Source organism: Lagopus leucura, unplaced genomic scaffold (genome assembly GCF_019238085.1).
Source record: "Lagopus leucura isolate 7727_CA_CO unplaced genomic scaffold, USGS_WTPT01 Super-Scaffold_73, whole genome shotgun sequence".
NCBI lineage: Eukaryota > Metazoa > Chordata > Aves > Galliformes > Phasianidae > Lagopus > Lagopus leucura.
The window spans coordinates 100,163,927-100,185,796 of NW_024962252.1; the positions used below are offsets into that span (position 1 = coordinate 100,163,927).

At 43.7% G+C, this 21,870-nt stretch overlaps 1 protein-coding gene and 1 long non-coding RNA gene across 4 annotated transcripts in view; one reads left to right on the forward strand and one right to left on the reverse strand.

The window, feature by feature from the left end:
* Positions 1-21,870, forward strand: part of SPTBN1 (spectrin beta, non-erythrocytic 1) — a 121,791-nt gene that overhangs the window by 33,456 nt on the left and 66,465 nt on the right. The window contains exon 1 of one of the 3 annotated variants that reach the window (XM_042862235.1): positions 14,480-14,984. The exons of the other annotated variants lie outside the window; for them this stretch is intronic. Coding sequence (XP_042718169.1) covers positions 14,876-14,984 — 109 coding nt within the window. The 5' untranslated portion in view covers positions 14,480-14,875. Of the gene's footprint in view, positions 1-14,479; positions 14,985-21,870 lie in introns of those variants that run through there. 3 annotated transcript variants of the gene reach the window in all.
* On the reverse strand, positions 2,495-14,266 carry LOC122174892. The gene is made up of 3 exons (XR_006177252.1): positions 13,778-14,266; positions 11,683-11,858; positions 2,495-2,694 (listed from the first exon to the last, which is right to left on the reverse strand). It is a non-coding gene; the product is annotated as an uncharacterized LOC122174892 (long non-coding RNA).

The following is a 21,870-nucleotide window of genomic DNA, read 5'->3' on the forward strand; positions in this document are numbered from 1 at the left end:
CAGTATTCTCTGAAGGTTCACATAGATAGCCATCTGTTTGATTCTGAGTGGGCCCTTCAGAGGTGTTGGTGTTCTTTCAGTCAGACCAGGTGACTGCAGTGATACGACATAATTAACACTGATTTTCTCTGGCAACAAATGACAACAGTGCATACCCTAATATAAGTTTCTGGGTATCAAAATTCCTGATGGATAAGATACCAGTAACTATTCCATCTTCCTATTAACTTTCCAAATAAATTGCTTGAAATGTCAATTCCAACCGATATCATTTAGTTTTTTGGAAGATGTATGTGCTTTTTTTATGTTATAAATAAGCCCTTCTTTGTGTAAGAAATTCCTGGCACTTTTGAAATCTGATTTCACTGTAGTATTATATTTATAATATATTAATTATTAATATTTAGAGTATTTCACTATAGTTATACATTTAGAATTCTGAATTAGTAGTGTAATGCACATTTTATTACTCTCATCAGATATTAAATGTTTGGGTTGTGTGTTTACATTGTTTTGGTTGGTTGTCTGTGATTGGAAATGACATCAGTTTGCAAGAAAAGAAAACCTGAAGGATAACAAAATTCTGCTTCAAAATATCTTCATTTAGAGATGTTCAGAGCATCGCACCTGTCCTGAAATGGAGGAATGTGGGAGTTGGTGATGGTTGTTATTTAGTAACTAAAGCTGAAGCTATTATTTTTTTCCCCCAAGCAGCAGAGCTTCTGTAGTATGTGCTGTCATCTACTGAGTTACTCTCACGAGCAGAGAAATTAAATTTGAGCGGGTCTGCTTTTCCTTAAAACATCTGACTATTGCGTATGGAGGTTGTACATTAACCAAATTTGTTTATGCAACAAGGAGATTATGTCATGTCCTCTCAGCTCTGAGGCATTGCCCTGCAAAGCAATTTTTATGCATTCTGTAAATGATTTCCTGACTCTTATGGTAGTGTGCCCACATTCCTGACCTCTGAACAAAATGCCTCGGTGGTGTGTGGGGCATACTGTAAGCATGGAAAACGGCTCAAAATCTGCTGAGCTTTCCACTGCTGAAATTCTAGTTACAGAGTCTTTTTTTTTAACTCAACATTTTATAACAAGTTGAAGCAGGTTTATTAAGTTTGCTGTACTGAGACAAAGGTATCATGTGTTTAATCTGTGATTCCAATGAGACTGTCTGAAGCGTGGCGTACCCTTTCTCCTATTCTTGCCAGCTGTGGGAATGCATTAGATGCAGAACACCTTTGTGTGCCAGGCTCAGGGCAGGATCAAATTTGGAGCTGAGTAACAGGGAAATGAAATAGTTCGTGCAGGTGGGCAAAGAGCAGATCGTGTAACCCTTGTTGAGGAAGTATCTGTATCAGCTTAATGGAACTGCTTGGGTGTGTGTTAGTAAGGCTTTCCTATCTTAAGAGGACTTGTTAAATACACAGCAGCTCATCACAGTGTGAATTTGCAGTTACAGGTAAAACGCAAGACTTGGGATGGGGCTGTGCATAGTGGGGTCAGAAGTATCCTGATAGATTTTTATGAGGGGAGACTGGTGTAAACTGGCCTAAAACAAGAAGAATCTTGACCTGAGTTTTGTAGTGTGACCTCGTCTCAGGATAAACTGTGTTTCACTCCTGCAACATTAGCAGGTGTGGGCTGTATTATGTTCTTGGTGTGTGGAAGTGCTTTGGTAGGAATCTCACTTGCAGGATTCAGGCCCCACATCTTGCTCTTACTGCTGTCTGTTGTTGCACTTACTTTTACAGCAAGCAAAGCTTCCCACCTGAGTAATGAATAATAAAGATGAAACTCTTACTTCAGGAGGTAATGCAAGGAAAGTACTTGAATTATTTAGTCAGCCTAGAACAAATACCAATTTCAAAGCAAATAATTTTGCTGAAGATTTGATTCAGAGCTATATATAACCATTGTCCTAGAGTATGATGCATTTTCTTTTTTATAACTTTATGCACGACTGTTTCAGTTTGATATGCTTCCTGCCTGCAGTTCTCTACCCTTAGTGTTGATAATACTGCATGCTGCCAAAACATGCAGCATACTGCACTGCTGCAGCACTGCTTCAAATCCTAATGATGATGCAGGGAGAGAGGAATGAGGACGGGGTTGTGCTGCACGTTGCAGGTTGCAGTTAAAGACTAAGCCGTGTTACTTCTTGCACCTTTCAACGTATGTCGTCTGGTGGATAATCTTTCCTTGTGTCTCCCCAGAAGGGCAGGTGCTTCCATGTTGTAAGCACTGGGGAATTGACTCTCAGCCTGGAGCTGGGGTACTACTTATTTTTCTCACTGTAGTCTTTGACCCTTTGAGACCAACTCCTTTTGAGGTGTCTTGTAATTCAGCTGCCTGTCACTGGATCAGACACAGTAATCACTGCGTGAAAGCCTGGGCTTGTCTGTGCCGTCATTTCTTTAATGGGCAGATTTCACCACTGAGGCAGAAGTGGTCATGCACCATCTGCAGGGCCCAAAGTCTCTGAAGAACAACCAACTCCAGTCTGACTTAAAAGGACGGTGGTTCTTTTTATGTCACCAGCATCATCCAACACCCTGAGTCCCAAGGCAGCCATTTGAGACTGGCTATCTTCCGACAACAGCAGAGGTTTCTTTCCAGAGGTTAATCTTTCCAGAGTTGACTGCCTGGTGGTGTCCAGCTCTTTCTTTTAGTATGTCTTTTTTTTCTTTAACTGATGAGGCAAATCAAAGAAACGTCCCTGTCATACGTGTTCTGAAGCACACATGTAGCATTAGCTCCTTATCCTAGTATAAGAGGTTTCAAAATAAAAAGCTTTTTATTCCCCCATTGATAAGATGCGGAGTATAACTGCCACAAGCATTATATGCTGCCTGACTATTGACTACGTATTCAATGTGAAATTTTTTTGTTAGTGCTTTAGTTTAGTAATGCTTCTGTCCACATTCTTCATCAAGCTGTGAAATGCCTTTTCTGTAAAGCTTCCATCTTGTATTGATTCTAGTCTGCTGTAATTTAAATGAAACTTCCTTTACCTTAAAGGCCAAGAATAGAGAGCAGGTAAGCAAGAAGTGCATTCTGAGCCAGAACTTGATATTCTGTTTGGCCCCATCTTCTAGCAGGATGGTGAAATATTTAAAGAGCAGTGCAGGAGATGGTGGTCAGAATAATTGATGGTCAGATCAATGTGTTGGAGAAAAGCTTAGTTAAAGCAGGTAGGATAAATAGTGATAGAGAAGCATTAATACCAGCACAGCAGCTAACTGATATTATCAAAGAGGTCTGTACACTGCGAATACCATAATGCTAATGATGGATTCTGTTTAAAACAAAGAAAATTGCCTTGGAACTCAGCTTTCAATCAGAATTCAGATTTGAAGATATACAACCAGATTGATTGCCATTCACGTTGAACTCACTCACTGTGCAACCAATATGGGAGAAGGGTAACTGATCCCTACTTTGTAAATTAAGAAACCCTACTGTAGGAAATCGTCTTTCACCTGTCCTTGTTCTCCTGGTTCTTCAGAAGGTCTTGCTGGAAGACCAGGTAATTCTACCTGCTCTGTAGAAGCCAAAAAGATATCATGTTTGTGCAAAATTCTTCATTCACAAACCTCAGGTGTTGGGTTTCGGCCATCAAGGACCATTAGCTAACAAGATTTGCTGTGCAGCACCTTGGCTCTCAGAGCTCTTAGGAAGGCCTATAGAAGCTGTTCAGTTGTTCAGCAGAATTTTTCACACTCCTTCTGGAACTGTGACATTCAGGTGTGCTGTGCTCACCATCACAGATGATTTCAGGCAGTTTAAGAATTGCCCTCCAAAACTTTCCCTTTCTTCAGTTAGCTAATTCAATATTAAAGAAAGTCTTCACTTTTCTGCTTTTCATTTGTATTGTCATCTGTGTTCATCTGAGTGACCAGAAGGTCTGTGACTGTCTGGTGTACCAGAGCTTTCTGGTACATGGATAAAAAATAGTTTCAAGGTTGATGAAATAACAGAGGCGTATCTCCTTAGGGCAGAGCAGGGGACACTGTATGTTCCTTTTACAGCTCCTAGCTTACTGTGCATAGCTCAGGGCACTTGATAATTTTGCACTTCATGGTGTTCATGAGCCTCATAGGGGAATACAGGTAAAAAGACTGCTCTTGGAGTAGAGCTTTCCTTAGTTAGCCCTCTTATGCAGAGAAAATAGGATTGTAATTCATGCCAGCAACGTAGATTCTCAAGAAGCAAAAAGAGAAAGCTGCTGAAATTGTTCTGAAGTTACACTGTTGAAATGTTTCCTTTATAGAATAGAGGAATACCTGTTTCTTGAGGATTAAGGAAAGGTGAAGAAAAGCTGTGCTAGGTCTCATGTCTGAGACCTGTTAGCCCCATCCTCAAGCCATTCCCCCAACAACACCGGTGCAGAAAGTCAGCAAAAACAAAACCTCCAGAAAGGGAAGCTGCTGTGCATCTGCTGCCCTGCTGTCCAGCATCTCTCTTTTAGCAGAGTTGTTTCTGCTTCGACTGAGAGAGGAATTCTGCGCAGCCAGAATGAAGTTTTAGGTCTCAGGGGTTTTTTTGTTGGTTTTTTTTTTGTTTTGTTTTAAGATGAAAAGCGATGTTTTGGCTTTTAAGATAATACATGTTTTTGTTTATTTTTTTGGCTTTGAAGGAAGGAGCGTGCTGGGAATCAGCTCTTGCAATATGTTTCATAAATATCTGAGGTATCTAGCATTTGAAAATCAGCTCTCTGATTTTACCAAGGGGTGTTTAAGGAAAGGGAAACCTGCATCATACTGATTCCTGTCAATAGTGTGGACAGTTGGGAGGTCAAGCCTGAAGGGCATGTGCAGGGTTCAGCTGAAACAGAAATGACCATGCAGCAATGAAACCGCAGATGCATCTCCTCAGCATGGGCCTGGATAGTGCTGGTTTTAGACATGGTTTTAAGTCCAGGTTTAAGTAGCCAAAGGCCCAGTACAAACTTGCTTTCAAGTAGGTGTGAAAGTGCATACTTTTAAAAATCTGATTTTGCTCAGAAGTTGATGAAATTATTTCACCAAAAGCTTTTATAAGTGTGGACATCACCCAGTGCTTTCCTTCTGGATTTTGTCTGGAGCAGTTCCTCAGCTGGAGTTCCTAAGCTGCTGTACTTTACCAGAATCTGTGGGAGGCTCATGTTGAGAGCAGGAGTAACGTTTTTCATATTACGTGTCGTGTAGACATCAAGGGGGAAAGTGTAGTGCTGCTGAAGCTGCTGTAGTTAGCATGTCACTGCAGTGCTGCCTGTGCCTACTGGTGAGCACCGTGCTTTTCTCATAAAGCAAGGAAAGCTTAGCCCATCTGTCACTGGTGATTAATGCATTTGCTCTTGAAGTTGCTTGTGGAGGATTTTTCTGAAACAAATGACAAGAAAAAAAACAACCCAACAGATAATCAATAATATTTTGTTCGTAGCACTTTAATTTTAAAGATCATGAATAGACCAATTTCAGCCTGTGAAGGCATCATTTTGTCCATGCAACATAAAACTACATTCAAGTGAACAACCTGATTCAGTGATCTCCCATCAAAAATGTAATCAAGTATAAGGACCACTTGTATCTCACTGCTACAGTGATATGATTTTGGTATCCGTTCTGCATAGTTAGAAGTTTTCTTCTCTCTTTGAATCAATGGGTAGTATACAAACAATGTGGAGATATTAACCAGATCTTTGCAAACTGACCAGATACCAGATCCATGGGCCAGTGGAGCTGCCTGAGCGTGGAGCTAGGCTTGTGAAGAAAGTTGTGCTGAGTGTAATTTGTGAATTATCTGGAATCATACATACTTGTCTACTTGATGAATGGTATTTGTGATTGCATGGTAACAGAGTGATGCATGAAACTGATTGCATCCTTGTGAATAACTGATCCAGCAGACCTTGCTCAGGCAGAACGAGTGGAACTGGAAAATGGGCGTTGATCTGCTTAGGGCTGGGGGTGGAAAAGGAGCACTTGCTGGCAGCCTCACAGTGTGGAAAGTCTGACAGCTGCAATCATTTTACATCTCTGATTACATTCTTTCAAGACTAGGCAATATCCAGTCAGAGATGCACTCGGGAGAACCTAGCATCTCGCCGGTGAATGAGGCTGTTCTGACTGATCTCTGAATCCCAGTAAGTCCTTGGGCGAGAGCACAGGTGGTACAGTTTCTTGTGGACATCTGCAGATGTATGCCAGACATGTATTCACAGAAGTCTGACTCTGTGCTGAGGTCAGCAATGCAGTAATTTGGCAAAATAAGGTAGAAGAACATTTTTGTAGTAAATGTAGGACATCTGACAAAGTACTGCAGTTGAGAAGTGATGAAATAATAAAAAGCCATCTGGACTTAGAGTAAGAGGAAACCTGATGTATGTACACTGTGTGTGTTCATATGCATATCTACTTTTAGGATCTTACCAATGAAAATACCTGTGAGGGTAATCCTGAAAGCACTGGTAAATCTGCTCTGTCATACCTTGGTGTTGGACTCGTGGTCTCTGTGCTAACCTTCATGCTGTGCTTCCTTACATGCACTGATTTCTAGGTGTGTTGCTTAACTCCCACACTGGCACGGCACAGCTCTCTCCTGTCTGTTGTAGTTTTCATCATCCATTCATCACCACAGCATTGGGAAAGAGTAAAAGCACCAGGGGATTTGCTTTTGGCTGCTTGCAGAGATGGGATAAGTGAGATGCAACGTTCTGCGTCAACATCCAATGAGCAAGGAAAGGCAGGGTAGGCTTTGTGGAATCAAACGCTGCCTACTCCAGCTGCTTAAAGAGAGGAAGCAGCCTCACTGTGAGATGCATTCTCCATAGTGAGAGCTGAGCCAGGAGCAACAGCAGAGCTGGGGCAGAGGTTGGTGGTTTGGGAGACCAACCAACCAGCTTGTCAGTTGGTACAGATTGGCATTTTCCTGCTGGCTTCTGTGAGACCACACTGACTTCCATCAGCTGGGAATCTAACCCATTTAATGGCCACCATAGGAAACCTGATCATTATAGTCTTTATAGTCTTAACCTTTGCTGTTGGAATCAATGCTTTAGAGATACTTAATACAGAGAAACCATGGGGTAACTGTTAATGACCCTTCACTGAACTAATGTGATTGTTCTGTTTATTTTGCTGCATCGTCTTATTGGGAAGGATTTCTCTCTTAAAGAAATTGTGTGCCAATGATGGCAATGTCACTTCTTTAATTTGTGATTTTAGCAGGGATGAGCTTGGTTGTGGATGCACTTCAGAAATGAGTCATGAATCTACAATGTAATAGATGTCTTTCCACAAAAGATGTGTATGCAGAAAAGAGTGTTCTTGTCTTACATCCTCAGCGTCTAACTAGCAATGTCTCTGTGTTCATTTTATTTATTCAGCCAAATCTGCAATGTGCCGTGCATTTTTCCTTCTATTTGTTGCTTGGATACTGCATGAAAGCACTCCCTGAAGTATAAATAATGTCTAGCAGAGCATGCTGCAAAGCAAAATGCAGTACAGGATTAAAAGATGTTTACTAATTTCTGTTAACCTTGGAGTTCTTCTAATGGAGAAAGATTAGTGATGAAATCATCCCCTCGGATCAGAGCTTTGATTCATATCTTGAAGTAATATCCTGGAGAGATATAAACCCAGATTGCCTTGATGGGAAGAGGCAGAATGAATAGGAACAGAGGCAGAGACTGGACTAGCACAGAGGATGAAAATCTGCTTCTGAGTGGCACTTTTTCAGCTTGTAGCATTCTTCCTATTAGCTTTGATCTCTTTCAGTGTGCAGTGCCAACACTTTTTTTTCCCCCCAATCACTTTGTATCTATATGTTGCACAATGTGGATTTTTTTAAATTTTGTTTTACTTTCTTTAAATGTTATTAAGCCTTTGGGGTGGATGTATGTTGTACACAGCAGCTCTTGTACATGTGGGAGAATGAAACGTGGCTTGTGGAATAATAATGTTCTGTCAGACAATTAGTATTTAGTCAGTTAATCATGAAACTTTTTTTCTTTGCAATGACAGGCAGTCGCCAGATGATGAAATGTGGGTGAGATTTGCTCTTGAAAGAAGTGTTTCATTTGTGTTGACTCTAGAAACAAAGCTTTCAGCTCGTCGTTCTGCATCTGGGATTAAAAACAAACAACACCACCACCAACACAACTTCCAAACTTTTTTTTCTAACATCTTTCCGTTTTCTCCCCAGTTTATTTTGAAAGAACTATAGGAACAGCTCATGCCTGTACCTATGCTGTTCTGGAGCTTTGTTGCTTAGGTATAAGAGGAGCTCAGGTTCTTTATGGAGCTCAGTTAGGTTCAGAGGTTTCTAGTTTAGAGGCTCGAGTTTCTCCGGTTACGGAACAGGCAGAGCAGAAAGGTGCCTTCTTATTTCTTTCCCCTGAACTTATCACCTACGAAGTGGCTGGTCACCGTTAGGATATATTTACAAGCATTAATACAGCCTCCCTGCTTTCCCTACTATATATGGGAAGCAGGGGAAATGGTAGAAATAAATCATCTGGCTTATGGAGATTTATAAAGATCGGTGTGTCCTGCTTATTGTTTTCACCCTGTTTTCATTTGGCTCAGTAGCTACAGAAGATTGAATTTGCATGCCCGAGTAATTATGGTGCAGCAACAGTGCATCTCCTCCTCTGCTTGTGGTCTAATTTGGGGGAAAAAAAAAGAAAACAGGACAAGTGGAAGAAAAGATCAAGGAGCGGTGAAACACTTTCTTCTCCCTACATATAAACGTGGGTGCAATTCAGTCAGAGAAGGAGAGGGGTTGAGGATTGAGGAGAGGCAATAGAAACATCACCTTTTAAAATAGCATGCTGAAACTTCTTCTCTGGAATCAAATTGAGAAGTGCTTTCACACCAAAATTTCAGAGAAAATGAGTATCTTAACTGTATGCTTGTGTGCCGTGCTTGATTTTAATAGACTTTTTAGAAGAGTTATTCATCTAAGTCAGGTAGCAAACTGAGTGCGTTCTGTGGGCCAAGGCAAACCTGTAAGTGTCATTTTTGGGGTACTTCAGGGGTTCTTCCCTGCTTTGATATGGGAAGCAATACAACTCAGAAAAAGCCATTTAGACTGGAATACACACCAAGAGAAGCCACGGTCTTTTCCAGACACGAAATACTAGAATAGCTCTTCTCTGCAGGCTTTTCTGGCAAGTGTTCCACTGCTGCGCTTAGCAAGGACATGCTCTTGCAAAAGTCATGTCAACTTTCCTGTTCATCTGGGAGTTGTGAAAACTGTTCACTCTGAAACTCGAAACCAGGTGGAACTGACCCAGTTTCAGTAGTAGGTTGACATTATGGGCAGATCTGTCAGTTTTCCCGAAGGGTTTGAGCCGCCTTTGTCACCGCATGCAGGTTCATCCTGAGCCCAGGTCTGTGCCAGGGGCCAGAGCTGAGCTGCTGCAGGCCTACTGGGCCTGGCCGGAGGGAAGTGTGTGCAGTCCTTTAGTGACAGCAGTCTCTGCGGTCTCCTGCTTTTCAGTCTGCCCCTTTCCCTTCCACTGCGATGCCCTTGGCTCTCCCAGACGTATCAGGAAGGCACTTTGAGGAAGATTCTGTTTGCCACTGACCTAAAACTCCCTTTAAACAGAAGAATTAAATTGCAGTTCTGACATGGAAACATTACGACGAGAAGCTCTGTTCAGTTTGTGTTCAGTTGACCTTCTGAGATAGTTGCCAAGTGTCCCAGGGAATGACAAGTTGGTAAGAGGAGCAGACCTGCTCTGCCTGTACCTGCAGTGGTACAAAATGAAGTTGGCACAGCTACTCGTGCTCTGTGTGTGGGCTGCTCCTCTGCGTTCCAGCAGCTTGTGTGTGAACTGCAGGGAAGGCAGCTAACTCCTCAGGATTTTTCTTATGCAAATTGTCAAATGTGATAAAAATAAGTATTTCCAGAACAATCCACAGCGAGAAAAAAATAATATCTTTTTTTACTGGACCTATTGCATATGTAAGGAGAGATTCTCCTTTTACTGTGCAGACTGAGGTATTGGCAAGAGGAGTGAAAAAAGGCAAATGTGATGGGAGTTTTCAGTTCTTAACTGTGGCCTTAGAGGGGCTGTGTAAGAACTTCAGTCCCTCTCAAGAGAGAATCAAATGTTATATAGATTTTGTGGCATTTTAGATGAATAAATCATCCTTTTTATCTTGCAATATTTTTTCTAGTTAGTCGCCATACAGAGAATTTAGAAGAGCAAATAAGAGTAAGAAGGAAAGACGAGGGTGATGATTAACCAGATTTGTAATTATTGTAAGCTCTGGTGTGCACTCTGCTTTCCATTAGAAAGATAATTGTCTTTCGTGAAGTTGTAAAATCACATCTTTGTTTCAGAACACAACAGTGTAAAGCCTGCATTTGTTTTATAGTACCCAGAGAACATTTTGTGAATTACCTTCTTGGTTTTTCACATCTGCAATAAATGAATGTATTTTGTGGGTGGGCCTGTTTGGATATTGTGTCCACCGCAAACATTACCTTCACTGTCAACCCCGTAAAGCCAGCCAGTACTGGCTGACTTTATTGGTGGAAAACAGCACAGGGTGATGGTTGGCTGAGGTTATCAGGCAATTTCTAGCGACGTGCTGCCAACCCAGCAGTTATTTTCTGCAGAAGAGTTATGAACTGGATCCTTAGCCTCAAAACTAGAATTTTTTGTCTGTACTTCTTTTGAGAATATGTTAAAGGTTTGGGTTTTCTTTTGGCTGAGAAAAGTGGTGGTTTGGTTAAACCTTAGAAACATTGATAGTTAGAGATTTTGAGTGGCAATTTTGCCAGATTTAATGTCAGTTATTTTCTACAGAATTGCTTTGTGATAAAAGCAACAATTCAGCAGCAGTTCTGTATAAAAACGGATCCTAGGTCAGATCCTTTTTGTTCTGGGGAAAGCACCTGCCTCCAGATGTTGCTTCTACATTCCTGTTACTGTAATCAACCTCTTGTTCTCCTTGAGGCTTTGCAAAGCTCTAATCACATCAACTAAGTCACACTTTGCATTACTGCATGTATTTATGGCTAAGTGGATAATCACTTGTGCTTTTATTTAATAACTCCTAACGAGTGCACAAGTTATGCAGGCCATCATTACCAGTCGTGCACCATGGGAGAGGTACAATTCAAAGAATACAAGCAGAAACTTGTATTTCAGAGCTCTAAGAGGAAAGTGGGAGCAGAATTTAAGAAAAGCAATCCCTGCTTGATTACTAGAAGTTAACACATGATTTCCCCCTTAGTTTTCTCCAACACTGCAATCAGTGATGAATTGCACCGTGGACAATTTCAAGCTGGGTTGATTTGATAAGCAATGGCCCAGAGTGTGACTTAAGTTATCCTATTTATGGCCTTTAAAGTATTAATTCCACTCCATAACAAATAATCTAATTAGCATTGTCAAGGGCTTAGTCAAAGAGAAGAAAGAGAATGAGTGAAAACTGGGTATACAAAAGGGCCTTTTGCATGTGAGAACCTTGTAATTGATTCAGTGCTTTGCTACAAACAGCAGTAAACTGGTCGCAGGGTCACTAATTTGGAATCAACAGCAAATGACTGTATTAGGTCTGATGTTACCCAAATAAAAATGGGCCCGATTTTAAGAAATTGCTACGTACAGTTGTGTAGAGTTTCACAAATACAGGCAGGTCCCCATTTTGCTTTGCTCTTGTACTGAATTAATACCAACCTGTTAAGTGGAGCCTTCAAAATGTCCACAGGAGGCCCAGCAGAGCGTAAATAACGCTCTGGCAGATGAGTCGGCAGCACGCGGTGATTGGGGCCATCTCAAGGAGCTGATATCATCATTAATGAAGTCTATCACATCTGTTGCTTGGGGACCTGTTGTTCAGCCCACATGCCAACCTGGATGGTAGATAAAATGAGGTCAGAATTTCACAGTGACTGATGCTGAGTTCTCCATAGCATCCTAGCATCCCTGTGTCAGATCTTGAAGAAAATATACTCAGTTCCAACACAAATTCTTCCCTTTTCCATCAGCTTTTCCTCTGTTTGTGGTGTAGCTTACAGTGCTTATCCTTGCTTCAGTTCCTTCAGTTTTTCATGTAGCACTGTGTGCAGGCCAGAACTGGGAGAAGGAACAAAAATGCTCAAAATCCAACTTTTGTTCAGTATTTCTTGGGAACTGTAGGCTTACCACATCGAGCTGTCCCACAGGGGATGATCTGAGGAGTGAATTCATGCATGTGTTGTTAATGTTTTACGGCAGGGTGGGGAATGTCGCTCTGTGTTTTATATGGGTCAAAGCCAGGTGACTATTTTTAGTTTTTAATGTTTCATTTTTTGTAATATTTTATTTTTCACTATTTCTGATAACGGCCATGTGCTTTGTTGTGTCCCCTGCCAAAGGCGCTGGGGAAGCTTTCAGCTGGGGAAGAGCTTCTGGCTCCTGATTTATGGCCTTAATGATGTTAAAAACACTCCAGCTCTCCTGTCACTCTCTTGGACCTTATGGCTGCTTCACATAGCAACACCTGTTTGCTCAAGGTGGGACAGCAGTGAGCCGATACGCCTGCAGGTAGGACCTGGCTGCCTGCCTGCTCTCGAAGGGAAGGGTTCCCTTTAATTATGACATAGGTCAGACATTGCAGGCAAAACTGCCATTGGTAGAAAGCTGCAGGAAAAAATTTGCAGCCGAAATGAGCCTGTCCTCATGCCCTTGGAGCTGTGGAGGAGTCTGCAGTTGTATATGACCAGCCCTGTTTCCCCTTGCCCCCCTCCCCCCTCCTGAAAGTCAGGTGGCTGGCAGCTCTCTGCACAGCTCTGTGCTGGGGACAGCTGGCTGCACAGGGATTAGCAGGGGAAGGTTTAGCAGGAACACGGGGCTCACCGTGCCAGCACCAGCACATTGTTGTTCCTGCAGCAGCATCCTGCCTGCAGCAGCAGCGAGTACAGGTGCTTCCTCAAATCTCCTTGTGCTTATTTGGGGGCACAAGCCTGCAGCACCTCGTTCCATTGTACGGCAGTGTTCCAGCTGTGGACGGTCACTTTCTTCTCTGGGCAGCTGAATGGGCTTTGGGTAGTACTGAAAAGGTTGGAGGCCAGCTTTCAAAAGGACCAAAATGCATTTGGCTCTACTTGAGGCCTACTGTAGCACCAAAAGTCTCATCTAAACACAGCTATACTGTTATAGAGGGGTTTGCTGAAAGATGCTGGCAGAGGCCCTTCTGCATCAATACAATAAGGAACTCTGGGATGGGAGTTAGGTTTTTGTTTTAAGCAAACCAGTGTAGTTAAAGGCTGTAAATATTTTAAGTGTATTTATGGCCTTGGGAGCGATGTGCCAGGCACTTTCAGCAGACTGTGGATTTATTATTTTTTTGGAAACCCCAGCTTCAGCTGGGAAGTGCTGCCTTCATCCCTTCTCCCTGAATTCACGCCGCTCACAGCCGGACCTCTCGCTGCTTGTTCCCACTCTCCCTCCTTGTTCCCTGTCCGTCGGTGCCACCCACTCGCCTTTCCAGCTCTCACCTCTCTGGAGCCAGGGCTGCAATCAGCCCGTGGGTGCTTTGCCCACAGAAATTGTCCTCAGAAATTATTATCTGACTAAAAACTTGTGAAACTGCAGCATCAAAACAAAGGCAACATTTTGAAACATTTAAGGAGGAGATGGAGTGGGAGGAGAAGAGAACATTGATTCAGTTGGGAAGGAATTTGGAAATGCAAGAAATGAAAAAAAGAGAAAACGTTCGCGTGAATGTTTTAGCAGTTCTAAAAACAAATGGGCAAACGATGCAGATTTAGAATATAAATGCAGAACTGACCTTTTCATTTCACTCTTGTGTGTGAGTGAGGGGAGGAGCTCACGGCCCCGAGGGAAAGCTGACCCATCCTAAAGCCAACTCCAGGAGCTGCACTCCAGCAGGCAGAGCGAGCACCTGTGCTCACGTGCACGGGACGTGTCAACATCTTCCACGTTGGCAGCGACGTGAAATTGAGCGAAAGGAACTGGCTGCTTACAGAACCCCTTCACAAAGGTTTCGTTTGTACCCAGCATGCTGGGGAGCACGTTTTTCTGAGTCCTCTCCTCGCCTGCTGCTAAATACTGAATGAGTGCTTCTGTGCGCGTGTTGCTTTTTCAAGCGAACGGTATTGAAAATAAATGAAGAGAAGTGCCCTCCTTTTCAAGCGATAGTAATCTGAGACTTTTCCGTTACATGAGGCTCTCCACAGAAGCGTGTAATTCCACCAGCTTTGTTTAGGAAGACTTGTGCGGTGCAGCGGGGCGCGGGCAGCCATCCCGCACGCGGCCCTCGGTTTGGGTGCTGCCGCCGCGCCGGGCGCTTCCAGCGGAAGGAGCCTCCCCGGCGTCCCACTGCCAGCCCCGCTCTTCCCCAGCTCCACCGCCCCTTCGCCCTTGGTACAGCCTACGTTTCCTCCACCGTGTGCCGTATGGTAATCGAGTGACATCAGCCTCCGCCCGGGCGGCTGCTGATTATATTACAAACCAGCCGTAAGGTCTGAGGTGTGCGCGGCTCCTGGGAGCGCTGCTGGGACGGCTGCGCGTGGCTCCGGGCTGAAACGCAAGTTCGCTTTTCTTTAGGATAGTTTCACTGGAGCTGGGCGTTTGAAACCAGATGGAAGCGCTGTAGTGGAGCAGAGAAAAAAAAAAAAAACAGAACAACCACCACCAAAGAAACTCTTCCTGGTGCTTTAAGTTTGAATCTGTTACAGAAAACGTGCCGCCAACCCACACCGCTGGATTTTGAACCGGAGCTGCTATTTGCTCGGGGCTCAGTGAGAGCGTTTTCTCAGGGACCGAAGCCAAACTTCAGAGGAAGCTGGGATTTACCTGGATGTGGGGTAGAGAAACCCGTGGTTTCTTTATGCTGCAGTTCATCGTATCCCTGTGTTACCTGTAAATGGAATTACAGAAATCAACCAGTATGCCTGGGCCGTTGTCCCCAGGATACGCAGCTCAGGTGCCCTATAACTATAATCAGTTAGAAGGAAGATTCAAGCAGTTACAAGGTAAGCCCGTGCTGTTTTGTGTGTTTGTTGTTGCTTTTTTCTTCCTTTTGTAAGTGTTGCTACGATATGATCCCAGTAATATGTTAGCCTGGGCTTGTTCTCCTTGCAGGGAGGCAGGAACGATACAGAGTCCAAAAACAGTGCTACAGCACAAAGCTGTGTGTGCTTTTAAGAGCCACTGTGTGACTTTTATCCCTCTGAAGGTGTCCTCTGTCTTACACAGCGGTGCAGTGCAGTCCAACTGTGAGCACTCAGCATTACAGATGAGAAGCAGCCCAGACCAAGTCAGTCGGAACAATAAGAGGGAGAGTGAGGAAGTGGTCTTTCTGTTTGTTTTCGCCTTAAGTGAGAGATAGTCCTAACTGTGGATATTAGTCGTGAAATCTAGGCTTTGTTTGGGTGCAGTGCAGCAGCTCTAACTGCCTGTGTACCTCCTGTAAAGAAGAAAAGGTAGCTTGACTTTTTCAAACCAAGGGTAGTTGCATCATTTCCAAACAAAATGCCTTGCTCATGTTGATAGTAGATTGCTCTGAAAGCTTTTGCATACTTTAATGTTCCCAGCTTCCTTCATTTTTTACCACTTTACTTTTAGACAGAGGCAGTGTTCTGCAGTGTCTTCCCATTAAATTCTCTATTTGTGTGAGAAGAGAAATCAGCTATTGCCTTTGGGGAATGGGATGTGCTTGATAGAGGCTAGGCCTCTGAGCTGGGCTGGAAACCCAGATTGCTTGTGCTGTAGTGGAGCAGGATTGTGCCCAGTGCATCTCTGCCTTGGGCACAGGAATATCAACACCACTGTTTCTGTGCAAGGCAATTCTCAGGAATGAATGAGCCCTGGCAGTGCAGTTCAGAATCAATCAGAATTCTTAACCAAAACCAAACCTCCTCCTCCTCCGTAGCCATGTGACTGTAAATAATCCCGGAGCAGCCCAAGCACAGTGAAGTTCATCCCTTCTGAGCATGTTTCTTATTTCACGCTGATCTGTACCACAAGTGTGGTCCTGTGGCTCCTGTTGGAGAAGGAGGAAGAGCCTTGGTTAGCTTGAAGAATGTTCCCAGTTGTTGGCTTAAGGAGGGAGGCAAGAAAATCTTTCATTCATAGTACTTTGTTTATCTTGTAAACTGGCTCACAGTAATGGCTGCGTTCTGGATGCAATAAGATAAAATGACAGCATTTTAAGAGCTGATAACTGAGACATTCCTCAGGCAAGCATGGAAAGTCCAGGCTCCAAACTTACACATGAGGGAATACATACATTAGAGGCTTTATCTTGGACATCTGTCAGATCTTAGGCTGCGGTACTTGCTTAAAAATGAGCGAGGTAAGCTTGCAGCACGGGGGGAGAACTAGTGGCTCCCACCTCTTTCTGTGCTGGTGAAGGTAGCAGCCAGAGGAAGGCAGATTTTATCATTTTCAGGTCACTGCTTCAGGAATCCATTATCTGCATGTTTACATGACGTTGAAAGAAGAAAGCAAACCGCAGTGTTGAAAGCACAGAAAGTGAGTTTACCCTGCAGTGGAATGCAGTGTTGACTTTGGGGGGGAAGACTGCAATACTCCTCTTAAATTTACGGCAGTTTCCTTTAACGAAGAAGATAACACACTGTGTTCTGAAAGCATAAGGAGGGACTTTGCATTAGACCATCCCTGGCTGTTTATTCATGTTGCAGAGGGTAGACAGGCTTGAAAACGAGTGCTGACGATGATCTCCTACAGGGTGGAGCTTAAGTACAGGAAATGTTTTAAATTATGCACTAGATACTCCATGAAATGCTAAATAACCGTGCAAAATATTTCGTGCTGCAAAGGGAGTGGCCCGACTGCTGACAAAGGTGTCTTTCCTTGGATTAATAGCTCTCTGTTTGAGGAATAGCTGAAAGCCATTATTTGGGAGTTGGAGACCCTTCGAGTGACTTTTGTGTACTTGCTGGAAGCTCCAGTGAGACTGCAGGGCACTTGTGGCACTGCAGACTGCTCGGTGCCAGACCCAGCAAGGGTGAGCTGAATACGTGTATAGTACTCTTGAACTGCAGTTTTATCATCGGCTGGAAGGCGTACAAGCAAATAAGATCAAGTCACTCTCTGATTCCTGAGGTAGAGGGTTGGGTGGGTTTGGCACGGAGTTTTGCTTAGAAGGAAAAAGAAGCCGGGAGACGACGAGTTCTGCCCCCAAATGCTAAACGAATCCTGGTAAACAAGTTAGCCTGGCAGGACAAAGGAAATTCAGATGCAAATTCAAATGACCACTTAGGCACTCTTACATTCCACCTCTGTTAAGTGCCTTGAAGTGGTGATTTTTATGGAAACTTAAGAAACGTGGCTGTGGTGACAGAGCCTTCTGAGCAGATTTTCCAGCCTGCACCTGAAGTTGCCTTGCAGAGATCCCTACTCCCATACGCTCTGGGGAGGGCAGAGAGGAAAGATGCAGCAGAAGATGCCGATACAAATGGATCTGAGGATCGAGGCTGCTTTGTGTTTAAAAAAAAACCCTGAAGTCTTATGTGGAGATGATGCAAATAGTGGAGGTGCCTGTTAAAGTGGCTGTGACTGGAGGAGGAAAACTAGATCTTCTCCAGGTCTTCTGAGCATACTTAGTCCTTGTGAAAATGTCAGTGCAGGTGTGAGAGGAAAAATGCTTTAACAAATCCTGTTGTCTTCAGTAAGCTTTGTCAGTTCTGATTGTAGTTAGTTCACCCTGTCCTGGAATGATAGGTGAGAGATGGTATCAGCGGTTGCAATCGTTTAAACCTAGGCGTGGAGTTTTGGTTCTCACGGCCAGTTGTTCAGTAAAAAGAGATCTGGAGTAGGGCTGCCATAGCTCTGCAAGTAAAGACAGGACCCCAAAGCTTGTTTGTGGAAAACGTATTGCCATGTTGCTTATGCAGGGCATGGCAGTGTAGAAATTCATCCTGTTCAGCTGAGCAATTACATGACAGGCGTAACAGATAAGTTATAACTGTAAACCAAGGCATCACCTGTGGTACATTAACACTGCAGGATCCTGTGGCTTGGCGGGGATGTGGAGTTGGCAGGAAGAGGTTAATGCAAGTCAGGAATTTGGAAGTAGATCCCCGCAGCTGCATCACCTTCCCCAGCAAGGGCAGAGAGTGCTGGTGCTACAGGAGAGCAGCTCTCATCGCCGCACACGGACTCCTTCTCACCTAGCTAACGGGGCAGCGTGGTGTTCATGAACACTGCTGGCACTCAGCAGTGCCTTTACCAGCTCCTGTGGTGTAACTGGGAAGTTGGGTCACAGCTCTAGGAGTGTGCCAGAGGTGCAAGATTTCCTGTGGCAATTACAGATTGAAATCCTGGGGGAGGGGCGTGAGCTACATTTGTGCTCCTGATAAACCTCCAGAGGAAGGCCGGCTCCCAGTGGAGCTCTGTGCTGTGCCGTGCAATATGTTCTGATGTGTTAGGTTATTTAAACGTTGCATTTCAGATAGGAAATACCATTTCTTGTCTGCAAGAGTCTCATCCCCATTTCCCTGCCTATGCCCAGGGAGGATCGGGAGCTACCACTGAGATGTGGCCGGTGAGCTGAAGGACCAGGCCTCGGCTGGGGCGGTGAAATCTGCTCTGCTCAGGATCCTCCGGAGTTATGTGGGTGCCCTTTGAAATGACACTTTCAACAGTTGTGTTCTTTGCTGCAAGATTTACGTGTTAGAGGATTTCACAGTTGCTTGCTAGCAGTGACCTGCATAGCTACAGGCAGCAATTGCTGAAGGATGTCCTACTTTGTCTACCAAATTGGTCACTGGCATTTCTTGTCATGGTAATTTTCCCTAAAGGGGAAAAGGAGGAAAGGCTTAATTTCAGATGAAATGTGTCTGGTTTACATGCTTTTTTCTCCCCTCTCAGACCTATTTGAATTGCAAATATATTCTTGTTCCTGTGGCATATTTTGCTTGATTTTTCTGCTGTCTGCAACCCTTTCAAAATCTTCGTGTCACATCATAGTTCAGTCTTCTGTTTTCAGAGAACACAGAGGCACAAGCTAAACTGTTGGAAAGGCTGTCAGAAATGCAAAGGATTACATGACCTCGAATGCGTTTCTGTGTCAGCTGGGCCCTTAGTCTTTCTGTGAATGCTGGACTCAGTTTGGGGGCATTTTAGCTATCTATGACTTAGAAGTTGGCTGAATAGTGGTCAAAGTCTCCTTTGTCTAGAAATGTTTCAAGCAGACACTTGTTTGGAAAAGGATGTAAAAAGTGTTCTTGCCAACCAATGGAGTGTTTAGTTTTGGGATGTAACTTAGAGGAAATGACCGGGTGAGTGTTGTAATTAACATCTCCAGGTTCTCCATTGAGAGGCAAATCACTTGTTAGGAATTGTATTTTGTTCTTGTCACTTTCATGCCCTTCCATTGGATAGGGACTGCTGAAATCAGCATGGTCAGAAGTGAAAGCCATGTTTTAATGGCCATCTTTGTTGCTGGTTAATTTTGTAACATGTAGACCATCTTATTTTGCTCCCACACTTCTGTAACTTTGGCTTAGGTGACAGAAAGCAAGCTCACATGGAAGGATCTGGAATAGGGTCTGTGAAGGCTAAGCTGAAAAACACCCAGGAAATAAAAACGTTTGAACACTTCACTCTCATTATTTTCCAGTCATGATATTAAAGCCAAAATAAATGTGAGATTTTTAGGAAAACTTTACAGAAAGTTCGTGCCAGAAGTTTTCTTTTAGAATGAATGTGGAGAAATCCAGTCTAAGATGTTAGTGCTGCCTGCCTTCCATTTTACAGGGTGTACAGGGCAGCATGGCAACTCCATAACTGCTAGATAAAGTGCTGCTGCGGCTCAAGGTTAGCTAAATGAGGGCTAAGGTGTTACTGTTAGAGACACACCGAGATTTGATAATATCCCAGGTTCTGAAGAGAATGGTTGTGTCCTCATTCTGAAAGTTCTGAATTCTTTATGGCGTCTTCAAAATTTTGAGCAGTTTCTCCTTTTGGTTGTAGGTTTTATGCTTGTGAAGTTATAGAGGGCAAATTTAAGCAGCACACGGTAGAGTATTTCTGTTAATGTGGTCAGTAATGATAGAGTTGAAAAAGTAAATGTTTAAATTGGATTTGGCTCCTGACTGAAATAACTGTGAAAACTCACAGCTCGGAGCTGTTGCCTCAGGTTTGTGTGGTAGTCTCCTCAGTTTCTGATTGTTTACAATGTTAGTTTTTATCTGTTTGGATAAGGAACTTTGTTTTCAACCAAACTCCAGCTCTGGAAAATAGTGGAAATTTTTGCATTATTTTTTTCTAAGTTGATTGCTGTGCACCTTTGTGGCTCTGATATTATGAAGTAAACAAAGCTTGTAAGCAGATATTGTCACACGTGACTGTCAGGTGATCTTTGAATACCACGGGGGCCACTGGTTGCCTTCTGGAATGGTAAGGTGATCTGTGGGCTGTAAGGCCCGGAGCTGTGCACATCTGGAGATACAGCGACTTGTTCTCGTGTGGGAACTGGCTTTTGTGTTGCTGCACTGACTGCCTCCGCTATGCTGAGTGCCACAGAGAATCCCGAGGTACCTTAGGCACGTTGTAACCACACAGGAGTGTCCAAGTCCAAATATTTCTTTTGTCCAGGAGCCCCATTCAAATTGATTACACTTTTTGCCAGTGACTTCTGTGGAAAGAGAGGCGGTAAAGAAGAATGTAGGTGGTGGTGAAAGGGTCATAAAGAGCTGGACCGATAGGCTTTCATTCCTCAGCTCTTTCTCAAATCTGTGTTGTGATTTCCTCCTTTTTCTTCTTTTCTTTTCATCTTTGTTTTCTGTTGGATGCACGCTTTGACTGTGAAAATGGATGAAATGCTAGCTGAGCCAAGGAGAAATGCTGAAGAAAATCAAGTTGCAGCTTTGCAGCTGACAAAATCCAAGTTTCCTATTTCCTGTAGTAAGCTGCTCTTCTGTGATATCATAGTGCAGGACATCAGGTCTGGGCAGGTATAAGTACTCCTCAAGCTCAGATTCTGTCTGTTCTGGGAGAAGTTGCTGTAATGTTATGAGGATGTTGATTTGAGCCAATTCATTGACAGAGTATTTGATTGCCAACAACTCTGAAGGTCTTTCTGTTCCTGTTTCAGAAGAATGAAGAAGTATTAATAGCGGAGTATGGTAATATTGGTTTTTCATTATGTGAAAACAAATTTTCTTTATTAGATGGGCAGGTTTGGGAAAACTGCTAGGCCAAATTCTGGAAACAAGTCTCTCTTTAAAAGCTACGGTGAAAGAGAGAATAAAAGAAATAAAGGTTTAGAACCTACTTTTCTCTTCCCACAGGAAAACAAGTATGGGACTTCATTTGGAGGTTAGTGCTGGAGGTGGGCAGGTGGCAGGCTGCTTCCCATCCAGATGGAGGGACATAAAGACTCCAGAGATGGAAAGTTAGCTACTAGGTGTTAGCAAGCAGCTCCCCTCCCAGCGTGAAATGTGTTGGCTATTGCTGAGCAGAAGGTCATAGAGTCCTGGAATGGCTTGGGTTGGAAGGGACCTTAAGGATCATCTTGTTGCAGCCTCCTGTGTGGGAATGTCACTGGGGGGCAGGCTGCAGAAGGGATGGCCTGGCATGCAGGGTCCTGTGCTTCCCTGCAGCAGAGCAGGAGGGCTTTTCTCCTGATGTGGTTTTCAACATGGCATCCTGTTCCCATACTAAATGGAGCTGGATTAGCACCCAAAGGAGTTCTGGCCTTAATGTCCTTCGCAATACCCCGAGTGCGGTTGTGGAGGGCATGCAAGGACAGTCCAACATTGCTGGTCACTCTTAAAAAAGCATAGAGCAGAATCCTTGAATTTCTTTCAGAGGGGAAAACACAAGCGGGACGGTGACCACTCATGCTTGTGACTTTGATGTGGAGCCTGAGGTCAGGGTGGCCGGGAGAGC